A 21,309-nucleotide genomic window follows, 5' to 3' on the forward strand; every position below is an offset into this window, starting at 1 on the left:
GAGCCGTATGTGTGTGTTTGAGTGGCATGCTCGGTTCAGGGCCAGTTGTACAGACGTCGAAGATGATGCTCACACTGGGAGGCCTGTTAGCCGTACAACACCAGACATTGTAGCCAAACTTCAACAACTGGTTCATGTGGATGAAGTGGGTATTGGTTATGGGACTGTCAACAAATGTTGACTGATGAATTGGGCATGCATCATGTTGCTGCAAAATTTGTGCCAAGGAACTTGACTGCCAATCAGAAGGCACAGCATGTTGAAGTGTGCACGGACCTTCGCCAGACCACATCTGATGATCCAACCTTCTTGTCACGAGTTATCACTGGTGACGAGAGCTGGATTTATGGTTATGACCTAGAGACAAAGCAACAATTGTCCCAGAGGAAGAGCCCGGGCTTTCCAAGACCCAAAAAAGTGAGACAGGTGAAGAGCAAAGTGAAGAGCATGATCATCATTTTCTTTGATACCAAGAGAATTGTGCACAAAGAATTTGTCCCACCCAACCAGACAGTGAATTCCGTATACTACTGTGACGTTTTGCGATGGCTCCATGAAAAAGTGACATCGGTCCAAACTTTGGCATCAAGGGAACTGACTGCTGAATCATGACAACAGGCCCTGTCACACGACCTTGTTCACCAGGACCTTTTTGGCAAAAAACAATATGGCAATTGTACCCCACCCACCGTACTTGCCAGATTTGGCACCTTGTGACTTCGCGTTATTCCTGAAACTGAAACTCAAGTTGAAAGGCCGTCAGTTCGACGCTCTAGAGAGGATTCAAGAAGCATTGCTGGTGGTGATAAACACCCTCAAAGAACAGGACTTCCAGAAAACGTTTGACCAGTGGCAGAAGTGCTGGGACCGGTGTGTATGTGCTGATGGGAATTACTTCGAGGCTGATGCTGACCATTAGTCCAAAGGTAAGGTTTTCAACAGATGGCAGCACCAGTTACAAAAATTTTGGGTAGCACCTTGTATATATATAAATTTTTCTGAGAAAGTAGCTTGCAACAGAGTAATGAACCATCTTTCTGAGAATAACCTCTTAAGAACAGCTCAGTATGACTCCTTCAGAGGCTTCTGTTTTGAGAAGGCAATATATCATCTCGCAAACATAATTCTAATAGAACCCAACAAGGAAAATAATCCTATTAGCATTAATTATAATCTTGAATGAAATTTTCACTCTGCAGCAGGTTGTGCGCTGTTATGAAACTTCCTGGCAGCCTAAAACTGTGTGCTGGACCGAGACTCAAACTCGGTAGTTTGAGTTTTGGTCTGACACACAGTTTTAATTTGGCAGGAAGTTTCAATTATAATCTTCAAGGCATTTGATTGTGTAGAACATAAAATTCTACTAGGGAAACTAAAATGGAATGACATTAAATGTCTTCTCCTTGCACAGATGAAGTCACACCTTAACAACAGAAAACAGGGGGCATGTTAAAAAATGATACGACAAGAATAAGATTAAAGTCAGAGTGAGGAATATTAACTATGGTGCGTACAAAGTTCAGTGCTTGGCCCACTCCTGTTCTTGGTTCACATAAATAATTTTTATGGAAGACTGAAGGACTCTTCAAAAACTGTAATGTTTTTTGATGACAAGTATACTCATAAAGGGCGCAAACACATTCATGTCACACATAACAAAGAGAATATTGGAAAAAGCTTACAACTGATTCACAGCCAACAGCTTAACTCTTAACCTTAGAAAAACTCGTATTATGCAGTTCCAAACACATACAATTAATTACAGGTACCAAAAGTAGAGATCAATGGGCACACACTGAATGAGGCTCCCTGTGTGGAGTTCCTGGGCATCCAGATGGATAATAAACTGAGATGGCACCAGCAGAAGAAGATTGAGAAGTAAGTAAGAAGCACAGTTGTGCCTGTCTCTCTCAATGTGTCGATTGCTAGCTCACTTTATGTACCTTCTCTAAGTTCTGTCCTGAGATGTAATCTTCTGGGGCATTGAAACCAAGGAGAAAAAAGTATTTATTTCACAGAAGTGTACAATATGAATAGTGTGAAAAGTTGAAAATGAAATATCTTACAGAGGTTTCTTCAGGAATCTGAGGATCCTTACACCTACATGTCAATACATATATGACTCATGGTATTTGTTGTTAATAACAAGAGTGAGTTTATGATGAACTCTGCAATTCAAAACCATAATACTAGAAGTAGAAATAATTTCCATATAGACTATGCAACTTCCTATAGTGTTCTTACAGGAGTTTTATATTATGATCCAAAAGTCAATTAGGGTGGTCCCATAAATACCCGACCCAACAAAGAAAACACAAAAATTTTGGAAAAAAATTTATTTATTTTTCAACATAATCTCCTTTCAGCTCTATACACTTTTCCCAGCAATGTTCAATAAGATCGATACCATTTTTATAATGAGAACTATCTAACTTCTCAAAATAACTATTAACTGCCAACATTATGTCTTCATTTGTTGAAAATCTTCGAGCACCAAGCCATTTTTGCAAGTTTGGGAACAGAAAATAACCCAAGGGGGCTAAATCTGGCGAATAGGGTGCATGAGGTAGCAATTCAAACTTTAATTCATTAATTTTGACCATTGCAATAATGGACTTGTGAGCTGGCACATTGCCCTGAAGAAACAACACTTTCTTCTTGACCAAATGCAGTTGTTTTTGCTTGATTTCTTCACCCAAATGTTGCAATAACTTCGCATAATACTCACCATTGATAGTTTTCCCTTTTTCAAGGTAGTCAATGAGAATTATCCCACATGCAACCCAAAACCCCAAAGCCATGACCTTGCCTGCAGATGAAATGGTCTTTGCCTTCTTTGGAGTTGGTTCTTCAATATGTGTTCATTGCTTTGATTCTTCTTTTGTGTCAGGAGTGAAGTAGTGGACCCATGATTCATCCATGGTTATAAAATGGTGCAAAAAATCTGCTTTGTTGCTGCAAAACTTCACTAAACACTCAACTGAAACATTTTCACAGCATTGTTTTTGATCGAGTGTGAGCAAATGTGGCACAAAACTTGCACACAGTTTTCTCATGTCCAAATTTTAAATTAATATGCAATGTATCGCAGTTTTTGAAATTACTATGTCTGCTAGCTCTCACACTTTCAGTCAATGATCATCCAGTACCGCTTTGTGGATTTTCTTTACTATTCTGGAGTAGTTACCTCATTTAGTTGACCACTGTGATGCTCGTCTTGGCAGCTCTTACGGCCTCGTTTAAACTCAGCTAACGAATATTTTACTGTTGTCAACAAAGGAGCAGACTCTCCCAAAGTAGAATGTAGCTCAGCTTTAATATTGGTTGCACTGAAGCCTTTCAGGAAAAAATAAAATTGTATCACATAACGACGACCAATTTTCTCCATTTTCACAAGTTCACTCACAACGTTCACTATTGATGGCTGTCAAACAAATACTAAGCAATGTGATGTCTTCAAACTTGAAACATATTCTTTATAGATTGTATACATTCTAATCCAGAGAGATTTTTCAACAATGGCTGCCATCTCTCAGTCAGGCCGGGTACTTATGGGATTACACTCGTATAACAGGTTATCAGTGGAGATCAGGCAGAAGATTGGAAATCCCAACCTTTCAGAAGCAAAGTAAAGGAATACCATTAGCTATTCCTTCTATAGTTTAATGAATACTTGGATTCAAGAATGTAAATTCTGCGTAAGTCTAATACCTATATTAGACAGATCCTCATTTTTCCAGTGTATAAAGAGCTGATAGTGGTCTGTGTAAAATTACATAAATGGTTTGTTTGAAGTATTAGATAAAAACAGCAGCTGAGAAGTATGTAAAGAGGGGCTGTAGAATTTTCTTCCTAAGTAAGTTTTTCTCCTAACTTAGATATATAAAGTACTATATGAGTAAGTACCATAATTATCAGTTTGAATAGATTAACAGTAATCATAAATTACAGCTGAAGCCAGCAGTGGCTGCTTAAGCATATCAATGTATAACTTGACTTGTTCCTCATCCTTGAGGGCTTTTCTTCATGGCAGGGTTTACAGAACATGGTGAGTGAATGAATCAGTGAAATGAATCAGTGTTAAGGAGTATTATATTTTGTCATATGTGAACTAGTATCTAACTCTATATTTAATCTATGTGGAAAAATAAATGAAGCATAACTTGTCTGCCTGTTATTTACAAGCATTCAATTAATTCAAGGAGGTGGACTTTGCAGATAAAAGAAATGTCACAGTTTCAATAACTGTCCCACTAGGAAGACACCAAGAAATAAATGATAAAGATCACAAATTTAAAATTAATGTGAAGGGGAAAACAATTAATTTTCATTTTTTCATGATGTAGCAATATGCAAAAATGATACTGCCCACCTTCTTTGACAACTGCCAAGCTGGAGAGTGCATCAGGGACACTAACGCCAGCTGCCATGAAAGTCAGACCCATCACTGTGTCGGGTATCCCCAGTGTACTACCTGGAACACAAAGACACCATCATTTCTTTCGGTCCATTTCTTCTCATTACACAAAACCTGCAATTGGTTACCAACTGAAGAATAAAAAAGAATGCAATATTCTTATTAAAAGTAATTCCTCACCTATAATTGTGATCATCCAGACCATTATGTAAGAGTAAAATGAGATCCAAACCATTGACACGAGGAATGTAAAAGGGTACCAGTGACGCCATTTCTCTTTCCTGCAGTCTGGCATGGTTGCGCGACAGAATGCATGGATGGGTAAAGTTACTCCCCATGAAATCTTTTCCCACATTCCTGCATCAGTCGGCATAACTAATGGAGAAACCTGAAAGTGAGGTTTTGCAACATTCATATTTCAACGTTATTGCCTCAATATCGCTAGTTAAATAAGCAATGAACAGCTTGGTACATTAGACCAGCTCTTATTACTTACATCAGGAACATTGTAGTCCTTAGGTTTGTAGTAGTCAGTGGTTGGTGGGATTGGTGCTGGAGGTGGAGGCACAGGTGGTGGCCCTCCTGTTGGCTGCTGCAACTCCTGCTGCTGTGGAGTTGGTCCTTTCTCCATGTCTAACAGGGAAATAGTATGCAGAGAAATTATTTCCTTCTCATCCACATTCAGAACTAAACTTATTTTTAGAAACTGCTGAGTCTGTCATCTTTGTCATAAGCATGTTTCCATTAGGAAAATAAATATGCTGTTAAAAGTAATATATATTGTGACACGTAGCAAAATATGGTGGTGATAAATGCTATATCAGGCTGCATACAAGGACCAAAAAAGTCCTTGATTTTTTCCAGATTTCCCAGATAAAAATACACTTTTTCTCAGGTGACAGTACACTATACCCCAGCTGAAAGTACATTTTTACTATGTTAAGTGACAGTACACTTTCCCCCAGAACTGTAAACCTTATGTCCTTTGAATGGTCAATGTTTTATACACTGGCACAGGACCTTCTGGCACTTTAGGTAATAAAACCCTGTGAACAACAATGCATTTTGGAAAGATCTTTGTTACGTGGTGATGTTTATCTTGCATATTTTCATACTATGAAAATATAAACACAAATTTCACCAAATACAGCACAGTAGCTTTCAAATAGCTGAAATTGAAATGTGCTTTTGTCAGCCAATCATAACTCATGTCACATGATCTTGCCAACCAAAGACAGTAGATATTCAGAGAATAGCATATATGATGTAGTCAGCCAATAGCAACATCATTGTTAAGTAGCATGAACACACAAAAAGGGAAGTTCATGGTTTGAATGAATATACATACAGTGTGGCTACAAGGTACAAAAAAGACCAAGTTTTAATGATAGTTTTGCATATTTACTTTAGTTCTTTCATAGATTACAAATAATGCAGTAACGATGGCAGAAAGTATATAATTATCATTCAAAAAAAGTACGAAGTGAGTTCTTGAGCAGTTTCACCTATAATTGGCTTTTCTATGAAAAAGTCGGAGTTCTCAGTGGAACATGTATTCATACAGGTAACCCGTTCTAGTCCTTTGACTCTTACAACTACAGACTGGTTTCTCTACAAGTTGTAAATAAATAAATAAATATTGCTGCAGTGTTATTCTGCAGTAGCAGATGAAAGGAAAATTCTTTGTTAGAGTATCAGTACTTACCAGTCAAAATTAACTGAAAACTAAAACAATGAAGAATTCCTGGAATTCTAAAAAAACATCCAGGTTTTACCTGGATTTCTCCTAGATGAAAGAATTCCCTGGTTTTTCCCGGATTTCTCTGTGGTCCTGAGGCATATACACACTGTATATTAGCTGTCAAGAGTATTTGTTTCTGAGTAAACTGCACAGTAGAGTAATCATATTTCTACATGGAGATACATGGAAAATACTATTGCTGCTATCTTTATGTTGTCCAGCTTGTGGTAGTGATTAGAGCTGTGGAATGGAAATAAGCAGGCTTGAATAGTTATCCCCTCTTCTCATGGTGATTTGTAAGTTAATAATTGTGTGTTACATAACATTCTGAGAGTTCCTTATTAACACAATGTTTGTCTGATCCATGAAATTCAAAAGATTGAGACTATATAGGACATTCTCTCCTTTCAGAAGGTGTTTTATGTTGTATTCCTGTAATCTATTTGCCTGAATTATTAAACATTTTTCATCTGATGCCTCTTCTCTCAGTTCCTGTTGGCTATATGACCATGTTCATCAAACAATTTCCACTTCTATATCTAAATAGGTACCCCATACATCGTCTTATTGTGTATGATGGAAAATACTTTGTTTACCATTGTCACTTCCCTCACTTCTCTTTTCTGTCACAAATGGAGAGCAGAAAGAATGATTGTTGATAAGCCTCTGTGTGAGATTGAATCTCTGTAATTTTACCTTCATCGTCTTTGCACGAGTTATACATAGGAGGTAGCAGTATATTTGCTGACATCTCTAGGAATGTACATTCCTGGAATTTTAACAGTAAATCACCCCATGATGTATAATGCCTCTCTTGTAATATCTGTCAGTAGAGTTGGATGAGTATCTCCATGCTGGCTTCACACTTACTGAACAAACCAGTTGAAAAACCTGCCCTCTATTCTTTGAATCTTCTCACCTCCTATATCAATACTATTCGCTAAGAGTCCCTGACTGATGAGCAATACTTTAATGTCAGTTGAATGAGAGTTTTGTAAGCAACCTCCTTTGTGGGCGAACTACATTTTTTGAGGATTCTTTCAATGAATCTCAGTCTGGCATCTGCTTTTTCTATGTTGATTCTCTTTAAATTGCTTCCTACACATATTCCCAGATATTTAATGGATAAGACTGCTTCTAGTAACTGTGTGGCAACCTTGTAATGGGTATTTCCATTTATTTGTGAACAATATATTACATATGTTGAGTACGAACTGGCAGTCCTGCACCAAGCATTGAAACTCTGCAGGTCTCCTTCATTTTGCCACAATTTTTTAGGGTTGTGGCTTCTCTACATTCAGCAAGATCATCCACGAATAGTCTCGACATTATGCACTTAATAGTTTATACATATTTTTCTGACGATTACTGCATTGTGTAAACACAGGAAATAGAAAATCACATAGAGTGAAGTAATAATGAAGAAGCTCTTTCAGTGCAGTGCAGTAAAATTTACCCAAATCATGAGCTGAACTGCAAAAGGAAAACTTAGAGAATTTGGTTTGCTGACAATTTAGAGCCCTACACTTAAATTTGAAATGCACTGTGACTACATTACATCACAGTCATTGTTACTGTGATCTTAGTCAGAAAATTGGTGTGATACACGCCTCCAAACTAATTTATACTTTGAAAATATCTTTATCTCTTCATAAGTACTGCAACTTACAATCATTTGAATCTTCTCAGTATAGTCACCACACTTTCCTGTCACCAAACTGACTGTTCCTTGATGCACCACGATGTCCTACCCTTCATATGGCCAAGTTATGGAATAAATTTCAGTTCAGGTCAATAACTCTTCATCTGTTTTCTGATCTGCCCATATAATCTTTGGTATTCTTCTGTAGCACCACATTTAAAAATCTTCTAGTTTTTCTTATGTGAACTGTTTATTGACCATGATACACACCAGACAAATACCTTAAAAAAGCCTCCTATCACATAAAGTTATACTAGATGTCAAAATATTTTGCGTGTTATTGCCAGTCTGCATTTTATATCCTGTACTTCAGCCATCATCAATTATCTTCCTGCCCAAACAGCAAAACTCACATGTTACTTTTAGCATCTCATAACCTAAGCAAATTCCCTTAGAATTGCCAGATCTATTTTCCTCTCTCTGAACTTTAATTCTCTTTCCAAATTTCTGCTTGGTTTTCTTTAATGCTTGATCAATGTATAGATTGAATAACATCAAAAATGGGCTACAACCACATCTCACTCCCTTTTCAACCACTGCTTATGTACAGATTGAATAACATCAGGAATGAGCTACAACCATATCTCACTCCCTTTTCAGCCACTGCTTCTCTTTCTAGTCCTTTGACTCTTACAACTACAGACTGGTTTCTCTACAAGTTGTAAATAAACTTTGGTTCCCTGTATTTTATACTTGCTAATTTCAGAATTTAAAAGAATATATTCCATACAACATTGTCAAAAACTTTCTCTAATCTACAAATGTTACTGGTACACATGCAACAGAATGTGCAGTAGCCACCAGAAAGATCGCGGGAGGCGCACATTGGCACGGCGCGTCACGGACAGTAGTTGCCGCAAGTAGAGTCCCGTCCACCAGAGGGCATGCGAGAATTCGGACGCGACCTCTGCCGGCATAACAACAACAACAACTCGGGCAGCACGGGCCATGCCCAGTCAGCTAACATCGGGCATGCCTAGGACACAGTCCCGGTCTACGCTAACTGAAGTGCGACATAAACGTGAACAGTGTTACTACACAATTGGCGACGAGTAGGGTCGTTTTTCGCGTGTTGCGTCGTTGTTCCGGTTTCGCAGCTTCTCCACGGCATGGAGGATTTGGTGCGAGTTTTGGTGGCGCAGCAGACGGAGCTCATGGGCACCATGAAACAAGTGCTTCCGGCGTTGCTCTCCACGCCGTCTGCTCCGGTGCAGTTCCCTCCTCCCTTTCCCCCATATGACGAGACGGCGGAGGATTGGGACGCATATGAACATCGCCTTCGGCAGCATTTCCAGGAGTTTCATGTTGCCGATGCGGAGGTATGTCGTGCTCTCTTCTTGTCTTGGATATCTCGCTGTATCAAGTTTTGCGGCAGCTAGTGCCATTGCAGGAACCTTCGTCCTTGTCTTTTGACGCATTGTGTTCATTGCTGTCTTCATATTATCGCCGCCGCACGCATGTTGTGACGGCTAGGGTCGAGTTCTATCAATGCAAGAAACAGCCCCATCAGTCTTACCGGGCGTGGGCCGCTACCCTGCATGGTCTTAGTCGCAAGTGTCATTTTGTCATGGAGCAGTCGCGAGAGTCGTATGCCCACGTTATGGTACGCGACGTTATTGTTCGCTCGGCCCCTGATAGGGAGGTCCGGCAACGGGCCCTGCAGTTAGAAGACCCTTCCCTCGAGGAAGTCCTGTCCATTGCTCAATCGTATGAAGTCTCTCACGCAGCAGGTCAACAGCTGGAAGTGTGGTGCAACGTCGTGGAGGTTCAGGGTGGCGCGGCCGCGTCCACTGTGTCCGGGGTGGACGACATGCGAGCGGTACAATCCGGCCATTACGGCCGCTCCCCACGGCGCGTAAACAGAATTCCGGCCGCCGGCCCCTGTTGCCGTCCTGTGTGTCGTGCTATATACATCATGATCGGTCAGAGTGCCCCCAGCGTTGGGCCGTTTGTCGCAAATGTCATAAAAAAGGTCACATTGCTAAAGTTTGCCGCTCAGCCTCAAAAGAATCGAAGGAAGCAGGTACAGAAGACATGGACGTTGACATTCAGGAAGTTTCATCGGGCCCGGCTCCCGACGCATCGGCACGCAAACTGTTTATCGAGGTGTCGGTTCGGTCGCGCCGGTTACAACTGCAAGTAGATACGGGCGCGGCAGTTTCGTTGTTGAATGCACAAACTTATTCCGACCTTGGATCGACCCCGTTGGCGCCAGTTTACCGGCGTCTACGCGGTTATGGTAAACAGTTCATTCCCCTACTGGGTCAATTCACTACCGACGTGACTTACAAATCAGTCACTCAGCCTATTACTTTTATTGTTGTCAGTGATGCGAGCTCCGCTAACCTTTTTGGCCTGGATGCCTTTCAAGCTTTCGGTTTTTCTACCGCTGACACCATACAGTTGGTCTCCAAAGATGTTCCCTATCAATCATTGGAATCTTTGATCTCGGACTTTCCAGATATTTTTGAGGAGGGCCTGGGGCGTGTTTCAGATTTTGAAGCTCACTTAACGTTGAAGGCGTCGGCTCGCCCGCGTTTTCTACGCGCGAGGCAGATCCCCTTGGCTCTCCGCCCTCAGGTAAAGGAAGAGCTAGACCGGCTGACAGCCCTAGGGGTCGTTCTTCCCATTTCTTCCAGTGAGTGGGCTTCGCCCCTCGTTATTGTAAGGAAGCCCTAGGGAAAATTACGTCTTTGTGGCGATTTCAAGGCCACTATTAATTCCCAATTGGTGGTGGACACCTATCCTTTGCCTCATGCTGATGAATTGTTCTCCGCCGTGGCGGGAGGCCAATATTTTTCGAAAATTGATCTGTCGGAGGCTTATCATCAGATACCACTTGATGAGGACGCCAAACGGCTGGCGGTCGTAAACACCCCGTTTGGCGTTTACCAATACCAGCGGTTGGCCTTTGGAATATCCAGTGCCCCGGCGATGTTCCAGCGTTATCTTGAGCATGTCACGTCGACAATCCCTCACTGTATTAATTACCTGGATGACATAATTGTCACAGGCCGCAGCACGAAGGAACACTTGCACAACCTTCGCACCCTCTTTCTCAAATTCAGGTCTGTGGGCTTGCGTTGCAACCTGCATAAGTCAACCTTCTTCCAACCGTCCATTGAGTATGTGGGCTACACCATCTCTCGGCACGGCATCCAGCCACTAGGAAGTTTGGTCCAAGGTATCGTCAACCTTCCTTGGCCCGCTTCGCTGAAAGAGTTACAAGCTTTTTTAGGCAAGATAGCCTATTACCACCGGTTCATTCCCAGGGCTTCCACTATAGCCCACCCCCTGTACTGCCTTCTGCACAAGGGTGTTCCTTTTGATTGGTCGCCTGCATGCGAGCGAGCGTTCACCTCATTGAAGGGCCTCCTCACGTCAGCCCCTTGTTTGACTACTTTTGATCCCCATAAGCAGTTGGTCCTGGCTACAGATGCTTCGCAGTATGGGGTGGGGGTGGTCCTGGCCCATCGCAACGCACATGGTTCCGAGCAACCACTGGCGTTTGCGTCTAAAACGCTTAGTCCCGCGCAGGCCCATTACTCCCAGGTGGAAAAAGAGGGTTTGGCCATTGTCTATGCTGTTACCAAGTTTCACCCTTTCTTGTATGGCACGAAGTTTCAGTTAATCACTGACCATAAGCCGTTAATATCGTTATTCGGTCCCGCCTCTCAGATTCCGGATAGGGCGGCCCACAGACTACAGCGCTGGGCCTTGTTCCTCTCTAAGTACCATTATGACATTCATTTTCTCCCTACAGGACAGCATGCCAACGCCGACGCTCTTTCCCGTCTTCCAGTGGGCCCGGATCCTACGTTCGATCGAGAGGAGATTATGTGTTTTCATTTGGATGTGGCGTCCCGCCAAGCGGTTGATGGCTTCCCGATCACTAATTCTCGAGTCACCAGGGAAACGGCTGCTGACCCGGTTCTCGGGCAAGTCGTTCGGCTCATTCAGCAGCGGTGGTCATCCCGCCCTCCGGGCCGGGCCTCAGACCCTCTTCGTAATTATTTTCTTCTACGAGACCGCCTCTCGGTCTTGGAAGGAGTTCTCCTTCTGGCTACCGATGATACAGCTCCTCGCGTGGTTGTTCCTGCAAGTTTACGAAGGGAGGTCCTCACGTTATTACATGCGGGGCACTGGGATGTTTCCCGTACTAAAACCTTGGCTCGCAGACATGTGTACTGGCCCGGTATTGACAGAGAAATTGAGCACTTGGTGGCCGCCTGTTCCCAGTGTGTGCGCCAACAAGCATCTCCCGGCAACCCAAGCATGGGAACGTGTTCACATCGATTTTGCGGGCCCGTTTCTCAATGGCTTTTGGCTCATTGTCACTGATGCTTATTCCCGCTTCCCATATGTAGTTCGCTGCTCCTCAACCACTTCAGAAGTTGCAATCCAGGCACTAGCAAAAATCTTTTCTGTGGAAGGTCTGCCAATCACCCTGGTCTCGGACAATGGACCACAGTTTATTTCGCAGACCTTCCAGGATTTTTGTAGGTGCTTTGGTATTCGGCACATTTGCTCTCCCCCTTCCATCCACAATCGAATGGGGAAGCCGAGTGCATGGTGCGCACATTTAAGACGCAGATGAAAAAGTATGTGCACGAATTTCCTGCAGAGGAAGCATTGACGTTTTTCTTGACGGCCTACCGGACCACACCCATGGGAGAACGCAGCCCTGCAGAGCTCCTCCATGGGCGTCAACCTATGACCCTACTGCACCTCCTCCGGCCTGGTCCTCGCCAGTCTTCACAAAATGGAGTACCTGGTTTTCCACTGGGTATGTCGGTCTGGGCCCGTGGGTTTGGTCGCAATCCACGTTGGATACCGGCGGTGGTCCTGCGCCGAAATGGCCGCTGGCTCTATACCTTGCAGGCGGGGGACCGGGTGGTACGTCGTCACCAGAATCAGCTACGTCCACGTTTGGGCACCCACCCTCCGACCTCTCGGACACCGGCTTCCCCATTGCCGGCACCTGTGTTGGTTTCACAGGGGACGTTCCCTCCTCTCCCTGCTGTGCCTCTGCTGCACTGCGATGGTTCTCAGCCTTGGCAGCCTCCAGTAGATCCAGCACCGGCATCGCCATCGTTCGAGATGCCCCAGCGAGAGCCGGCCCCCCTAGCAGGCCCGGTTTCTCAGGAGGCTGGTTCACCTGTGGTCGTCCCTTCCCCTTCGTCCCCGCCACTGGGTCTTGCCCCTCCCGAGGTGGAACAGGATCCGGAGTTCGACAGCTTGTCGCCCGTTCTGTCCCGGGCTCCAGTTGTGGGACGACGGGGGCCTCTTCGTGTGGGTCACTTCCAGTCATATTCGAAGGTTCTGGCTCGAGGGTTGGCAGATCCCCTCGACTCCGGCCATCCAATGGATGTGGGGGTCATCGCTCCTGCCCGACACTCCACCTTCCGACGCAGTGGATCACAGTGGCTTCACCCCCCGAAGGAGGAGGAGTGCAGTAGCCACCAGAAAGATCGCGGGAGGCGCACATTGGCACGGCGCGTCACGGACAGTAGTTGCCGCAAGTAGAGTCCCGTCCACCAGAGGGCACGCGAGAATTCAGATGCGACCTTTGCCGGCATAACAACAACAACAACAACAACTCCGGCAGCACGGGCCATGCCCAGTCAGTTAACATCGAGCATGCCTAGGACACAGTCCCGGTCTACGCTAACTGAAGTGCGACGTAAACATGAACAGTGTTACTACAGAATGCTTATCAGCGTGTTCCAAAATGCCATTCATAAAAACTCGACACACAAGTTGCAGAAGTGGTATCAACTAAAAAGACTGGTCTAACCGATGGAAGGCCCTAGCCACACGACATTTCATTTCATCCATAAAAATTTGATATATCTGGTATCTATATCGCAGGTTCTATTTGTGACTGAAAAGTAGGGTCTAGAATTTTGTATATCCCTTGGACAAGGGACTATTTGTATACCCAACAGAAGGATCATCTTAGTGTCACTATCCTGCAGTGCAGGGTCAAAATACGAATATTACACACTTCCACCAGTTTATGCAAATGGAGCAAATAAGTTGGTTCTTTTTGCATTTCATGTGGTCTATGGTGGGCCTTCGGTAGTTGTGGAGGCACCATTAGTTCAGCAGCACTTCATCAGAAAAAAGTATTTCTTGACCATTTTTTCGAACCAAAATTGAGCTATGGATTGCAAGATGGCTATGCATAATAAATGACTGAAATTTTTACAACATAATTGTACGATCCCAATCTTAAACAAGCTTGAAAATTTCTTGATATCTTTATCAGTTTCCAAGATACAGAGGGTCATAGTTACTCTACCATCCATTATTCACGAGAAACACCTCAAAAACACAGTTCTTGAGTACCAAAACTGAGCTGTAGATTCCTAGACAGCTATGCTCAGCAAATGGTAGACATTATTATAATATACCCCTAAGATTCCAATCTCAAATAACCCTGAAAATCTTTTTGAAATTTTTAGCCATTTCCAGGATAAAGATGTTCAGAGTTACTTCACTTGCACACATAAAATACACTTGTAAAATCCAGTGTTAGGCAAAAACAAAGTTTATAAAGTGATGTAGCATGGAGAAATATTCTGTAAAGTGTCTCCATTATCATCGTAAGGGTTCTGGGAAACTGATGTTGTTGTGCTGAAGCACATACAAAATTTTTTTTGAACGTAAAATCTGATCTGAGGAGTAAAATTCGTTTTGCACTATTTCAATTTCATGTAAGTAAACTATCAAAATTTTACTGACCAATATATTTCATTTTATATTAGTGACATGTCCTGCTGCAAAAGAAGGGAACTGGCAGAAAAATACTCCAATTGGAGAACAAAAAACGCAAATATGTTCCTGTGTGTTTAAAAGACTCTGACAGAAAAGTAAGTACCAGCTGCCTCATTCTCCCTTCCTCAGAACCTTTAAAAGGTTTACCAGATATTTTGGCATTTGAGCATATTTGAATTTATTATGGTGAGAGAGAAGGAGAGTGTGTGAGTGGGAAAAGGACGGAAAAGTAACAGATACTGGAAGATAGTGGACAGTGGTTGTGGTATAGAAAGAGTATAGGAGACAATGGCAGTGTGAGAGAAAGAGAGGAACACATTGGCAGTGGAACATAGTTGACAGTGACAGAATAGTGCTAGGGAAAGAGTGAATGAGACAGTGCCAGTAGGAGAGGAATAAAGAGAAGGAGAACGTTGAAGTTGGTGAGAGCCAGTGACAATGAGAGACAGTCTATGACGATGACAATGAGAGAGAGAGAGAGAGAGACAGTGTGAAGAGACAGCAGCAGTGAGAAGGAAGGAATGAAATATTAGCAGTAAGAGAAAGCAAGTGGGAGACAGTGACAGTGAGGGGAGACTGTAGTAGTAGGGCAGAATGAAGGAGACTGCAGCTGTGACACTGGAGACAATGACAGAGAGATGCAAAAAGATAAAGACAATGAGTTGGGCTGAATGAGTGAGTGAGAATGGGCCAGTGGAGGCAGATGGATATGAGCGACTTACATTGATGGACTAATGGCTGTGAGCGAGTTACAGTTACGGGAGCCAGTGGGTGTTAGAGGTGAGTTGCATATTAGAGTGTGAGAATGATCACATGCAAAAATATTTGGGAAAATTTTTATAGGTGTTGAGGAATGCAGAATGAGGCAGGTGGTACCCCACTTTTCAGTCAGAACCTTGTAAATAAACAAAAAGAAATTCATTTTTTTTATTTTTTTGTTCTCCGACAGGAGTGTTTTCCACTAAAAAACATAGATTTGCCTGTCTTCTCAGGTAAGATGTAGGGCCAATACTAACTTTCATGTTCATGCAGTTTGAATGCATGGCATATGGTTTTGCTGTGCTGGCAAAGAATGCAGGCACATGATCATTTCCTGCAGTTTCCTTAATTCATGACCAGACTAAGTGTTCCAAAATCAATTCCTGCTACGGCACACCACTGGATGGGGCAGATTGTGTAAAATGTCAAAGATCGTTTTCCTGAACAACCTTGGGATTAAGGGTTGTGGTCTGTCCTGTGATGTGCTACACAATAAATGTATGATAGAGTTGAGTATATTAATGTTGGGAACCACAAGCTCATCTTGGGATTGTCTGTCTTGCTCTTGTGCTGCAGCTAAATCACTGAAATCAGTGAGAGTGCTGCGGGCGTTAATCTGAGTCATAGCCTGCCACTATGTTTTATCCCTCGGTCATATGTCTGATATGTGTTTAAAGCTGAGCAATAAACTGACGTGGGAGTGGAAATGTCCCTCCTAAGAATGTAGATGGCATGAAACAATGGGCTGTGATTCATGGAAAGTGTGAGGAGTAGGCCTTTGATGTGTCCACTGAAGTATTTCACTACCTCTTAAAGTGCTAGTAATTTGTGGCTCAAGTGCTGGGATCCTTTTTAACTTGCAGGAGAAAAAATGTAGTGGCTGCTGGATACCATTCACTGTTTGTTGTAAAACTGTGGTGATGGGTGTCACTAGTGTCAGCAGTGATACAGAGGCAGGACATGCCAAAAAAGTGAGCTGACCTCACTTCTTTCAGTAACTACTTTTTGATACATTTATAAACTTGTAAAATACCTTCCAACTATGGAACACTTAATTTTTCCTTATTGTTTGTATTGGAAAGGTCATTGGTGAGATGTGCTGGGATAGCTGCTGCCTGTGGAATGTGATGCCAGGAAATCGATCATGCCCAAAGGTATACGAAGTTTCTTGTAAGTTGAGGGCCTAGGTTTTATCTGAATTAATCCAGTCCTTTCCTTCACTAGTCTGATCCTCTCTGATAAAATCGAGTGACCTACAAATGTTACTTCTTGTTGTCATAAGTGGCATTTTTTTTATGTTCATCATTATGCCTAACTATTCCAGGATGTTAAAAACCAGTTTCGGGAGATTTCATGCTCATGTGGTGAAGAAGAAAAAATTAATATATTGTCCAGGTATCGAAAGTAAAATGGGAGTTTGTGCAAGGTAGAGTGATGAATCTGTGCTACATCTGTGCCACATTTTTCAGTCTGAACAAAATCAAAAAAATCAAATAATCTGAAGGGGATAATAATAGCAGTTTAGGAAAGTCCTCTGTTCCATTGGCATTGGCAAGTATGCCTTCTCACAGTCTGACACTGAAAATGGAAGCATCTGATAATTAATGGGAAGACTTCTTGGATGTTGGGTACAGGGTATCAATCAGGGATGCGTCTGGCATTGAGCGAACAATGATCCCCACACATATGAAATGTATCATTCTTTTTTGAAGCCAAATAGATTGGTGAAGCTCAAGAGCTGTCTGAGGGCAATTCATCTACAGCCACTTTAAGCATGTTACACTTAATGCCATGGTTGTTTAGGTGTGTGATGCACCAAATGCACATATGGGAGAGTCATTGTCACCAATTGTCCACTCACAAATTGCACTGTCACTAACCTGTATGTGATTCATAGATGCAGAAAGGACGTGGCTGCAGTAGGAAGGTGGAGTAGTCTGTCATGATTCTAACAGCTTTATGCAGTGTTAAACGGTGTTCATAGCATATCTTTGGAAGCAGCATGTCTTCACATTCTTAGAAGTGTCCACTGAATCCAATTTAAGTAAATCCTGGGTCAGTAACTTGTTGAGGTGGGCATACTCATTATTATCCCAAGGGTTGGGGATGAAGTTGTGCACTCTTATTTTTTGGTCCTCCATGTTATGTTAAATGTCTGTGAGTTTAAAGTCCTGTGAAAGTAGGCTATCCACATTGGTGAAAGATGGAGGTAACAATGATAGGTGCTGAGGCTTAGCATCTACTACCTGAGTGAGTGATGAATGTAATTGCTGAAGCACCTACACTGGTGTCTGAAGTGCATTGGCGAGCTGTGGGACAGCCTTAATTGAAGGTCTCCTGATTGTGCCCAAGATGCAAACATTAGACATTTAACAAGAGTGCTGGACTTGGATGAAAGTGGTGAATAAAATCTACTGCTAACAGTGTTTGTTCTTGTCCGCCTGTAGGAAGGTCCACTTGAAAGTCAGTCCATTGTCAACATTAATGTTATGTGTGGCAGTACCATATGTTATAACGATCAATCCATTCACCACCCTGAGGTGACATAAAATATTACTGTCAGTTGAAGAATAGTGGGGACCAGGATAGTGCTGAGTTCAGAGGCAGAGTCCACCAGTAAATGCTGGTCAGTATTCTGGTTACATAAATAGAGTTGGCCACTGCTGATGGCTGATAGTGGGACCTAAGTCATTCAGTTTACACTGGTGGTTCTAAAGCATGTTTTAGTATCATGACCTCTGACATCTAGTGAAGGTTGTGGGTGTTGTTTGATCTTCACAAGAAAGAACAACTTAAGCATGGTGGTGCTGTGCACAATCTGTTGGTCACTATCCGTTCCCTGAGAGGTGGGTGGTGCCTGGCAGCTTGTTGTCAGCTGTGTGCAGTGTACCTCAGCTGCTGGAGAGTGATGACTAGTATTGGCAGTGTTGGACATTTTGGGTGTATGCAGTGCTGTTCAGGCAGTACCTGCTGCAGGAAAAATTGAGATGGCTGTTACTGCTCTCTGCATGGCTTGGCGACAGGCATCAGAAGTGATCAGGTGCATTTGGTAATCATCTACATTGGCACACAAGGTGTCTGTTGAGTGTAAGTACTCTTGGTGGATGCTGGGTATTGAGTGCAGCCATCTTGTAACTTCAAAACACAATCTGCTAACCATAACTTAACCTCCTGTAGGAGTCCTTTGTTGCACATGAAAAATGTTTGGATTTCATGAGGCAGTTTGCTTGTTCATATTTCCACAGTGTAAGGTTAGGCATTAATATATGCTCCACCAATATTTGTAAGTGGTGTCAAAGCTGTGAAAGCACACTACCTTTCAGCTATTCAGAGTACATAGCCTGTTGGATTTGTTGTTTGGTTGATTTGCCAAGTCTGTGAAACAGTGAACTTTCCATCAGTCTCATTTTTTAAGCTAGGTCAGATCTTAATTTTTTTCTTTTTTAGTCATTTCTTCTGACTGGTTAAATGAAGCCTGCTACAAATTACTCTCCCGTGCCAGAGTAGCACTTGCACTGAACATCTTGAGTTATTTGTTCAATATATTCCAATCTGTATCTTCCACTACAGTTTTTATTCTCTAACGCTTGCTCAAGTCTTTTTTTTTAATAACTTGATGCATGTCCCAGCATTCTGTTCCTCCTCCTTGTCAGTTTTCCACATGTTTCTCTCCTTGCTGATTCTGTGGAGAAGCACATTATTTCTTACCATTCCACCCAATTTTCAACATCTTTCCATGGCACCATATCTCAAAAGCATCAATTCTCTCCTTTTCCATTTTCCAACAGCCCACAATTCACAATAACAATTACATCATTCATAATACTTGTATGCACAGATGAATATTGCATTGTACACACAGGATGATAAAGGAAACGGAAAACAAAGATAGTCCACCACCTCACAGATGGTTATAACAAAGATGAAATAATGTACCAGATTACCAACACAAAACATTACTACTTTATCCGATGACATTTTCTGCTTACATGTAAGATACATATGTTGCTCCCTAGCAAGTGGTTTTAGTTAATACATCAGCAGACATTTTCTTTGTCTGCAAGTACTTAACAACAATGTCACTTCTCTTCACACATTATCTAATAAATAGCATAAATATGTTTCAGCTTAGAATGCAAAATAGGTTTTAGTGACAGTTTAACAGAACTATAGTTGTCATGAAAAATTGTTCCAGATTTTGATGCTTATTATTTCAAAATTCTTCTGACAGTTGTCTCAAAGACAATACGACTTTGGCTGCAGAATTTAATGCTGCACATTCACCTTCAGTAGTCAAAGTGGCAACATCATTCAGTTTCTTACTCTTCTAAGAAATTATATTTTTCCCCAACAGAAAAGCATCCCATAAGCACCAACCAAGTAGTTAAATCATCTCCAAAATTTAGGTCAACAAAATCAGTTACATACAGATCTTTAAAATCCCCACAGTTAAACCCAACACCATAGTACCTAGTACCCTTGAATTAATGAAGGATCTTTTTGCTGCCCTCCAACACACACTAATAAACTTAGAATTATACTGGCTTAACTTCTTGACATGTCAGGTATTGCATTAGTACTGATACACAGCAAACATCGTACAAGTTCCAGATATGGCACTTGAACCTTTTCACCCTGCACATCCCAAAGCTTCATTGCATCCTCCACTGATGTTCATCTATAAGTACAATCAAACACATTAATGTAGTCAAGCACATCTACAATATAACCCTTCTGGTCAAATTTTAAATTACCTTCTTCCCAGTTTCTCACTATACACATACCTATGCAGGGCTTTCCTTCTCCTAGATCTTTAATTTCAAACTCATCAGGTAACCCCTGATACAACTTGTCTTTGGTCAGACTGTTATTACAAAATACATAAAAATCATCAACATACAAAGCAATGATTGCAAAACTGTTACCTGAACATTTGGGTTTGTATACCAAGGCTGACCTTCTGACTCGCTGGTCATCTTCTGGAGCATCAGGGTCCATTGACAGAATGTCCACCTCAATGATGTAATCTGGGTCTTGGTCAATGTCTACACTGTCACTTCCTGCACCTTCTACTTTCCACTACTTCCTATGCCATGCCCTGTTCAGCATGGAGTTCACTCAGCCAGAACACACAGTAATCTTCACTTACACCTGGTGCCTTGGTATAAAATATTGAAGCCATATCTTTCTTGAAGAACATGTGGCAGTGCTCCAGAATCAATGACCCACTCATTCTCACTGAAATCTAAGTACACTAAATAATGACTTATATGTTCCCTTGGGATACTTCTATGTTTTTGTCTCTGGGGATAGTCAGAATGAGGTGACCATACTTCTAGCAATTGAAACATTTCATTTTCTGATGGGAACGCTTCTGTGATTTCTTAAAATGCTTTGTGAATAAAGCAGTATGAGCACCACCTTTGTTCAACTTCAGGTAATCTTCCACTCTTCAATTTAGAAATTTTTCCTTCATGTTTTCTGATGTGAAATTTTAATCCGTGGTACTGGATTCTATACCCATCCAGTAGGCAGACAAAGTTTCAGTAAACCTCTCAGCATAATGAGTGCAATTAGTCATTGGCTGGTTTGGCCATGGTCTGAGGTCTGTTGGTTATAGCCAGAATATGAGTCACACAATTCTGAACATTTCCCTAAAATCTAAATAATGTGGTGTCCAACAGAGCATCCCAGAGATCCATTCACCAAGTTTTATTCCAACCAGCAAGCAGGTTTTCCAGGGTATCCCAAGCTTTCTATGACTGGGTTGTGTTTTCCATTATTTGATGACTACAAGCAATAAGAAATATAAATATAAATGTGCATTACCTGCATTTCCAAATGGAAATGGCCCACACATCTGCACCCTTCTCTGTATTAGTAAGGGTACTTGTATCCATGGCATAGCCT

The 21,309-nt window shown here is 42.2% G+C and overlaps 1 protein-coding gene across 1 annotated transcript in view; it reads right to left on the bottom strand.

Moving 5' to 3' along the window:
• The window catches only part of LOC126253098 (probable sodium/potassium/calcium exchanger CG1090), a 538,377-nt gene that overhangs the window by 37,886 nt on the left and 479,182 nt on the right, over window positions 1–21,309 (bottom strand). The window contains exons 7-9 of the mRNA XM_049954205.1: window positions 4,914–5,050; window positions 4,598–4,805; window positions 4,373–4,474 (exon numbers count right to left, since the gene is read on the bottom strand). Coding sequence (XP_049810162.1) covers window positions 4,373–4,474; window positions 4,598–4,805; window positions 4,914–5,050 — 447 coding nt within the window. The remainder of the gene's footprint in view (window positions 1–4,372; window positions 4,475–4,597; window positions 4,806–4,913; window positions 5,051–21,309) is intronic.

This window comes from Schistocerca nitens, chromosome 4 (genome assembly GCF_023898315.1).
Source record: "Schistocerca nitens isolate TAMUIC-IGC-003100 chromosome 4, iqSchNite1.1, whole genome shotgun sequence".
Taxonomy (NCBI): Eukaryota; Metazoa; Arthropoda; class Insecta; order Orthoptera; family Acrididae; genus Schistocerca; species Schistocerca nitens.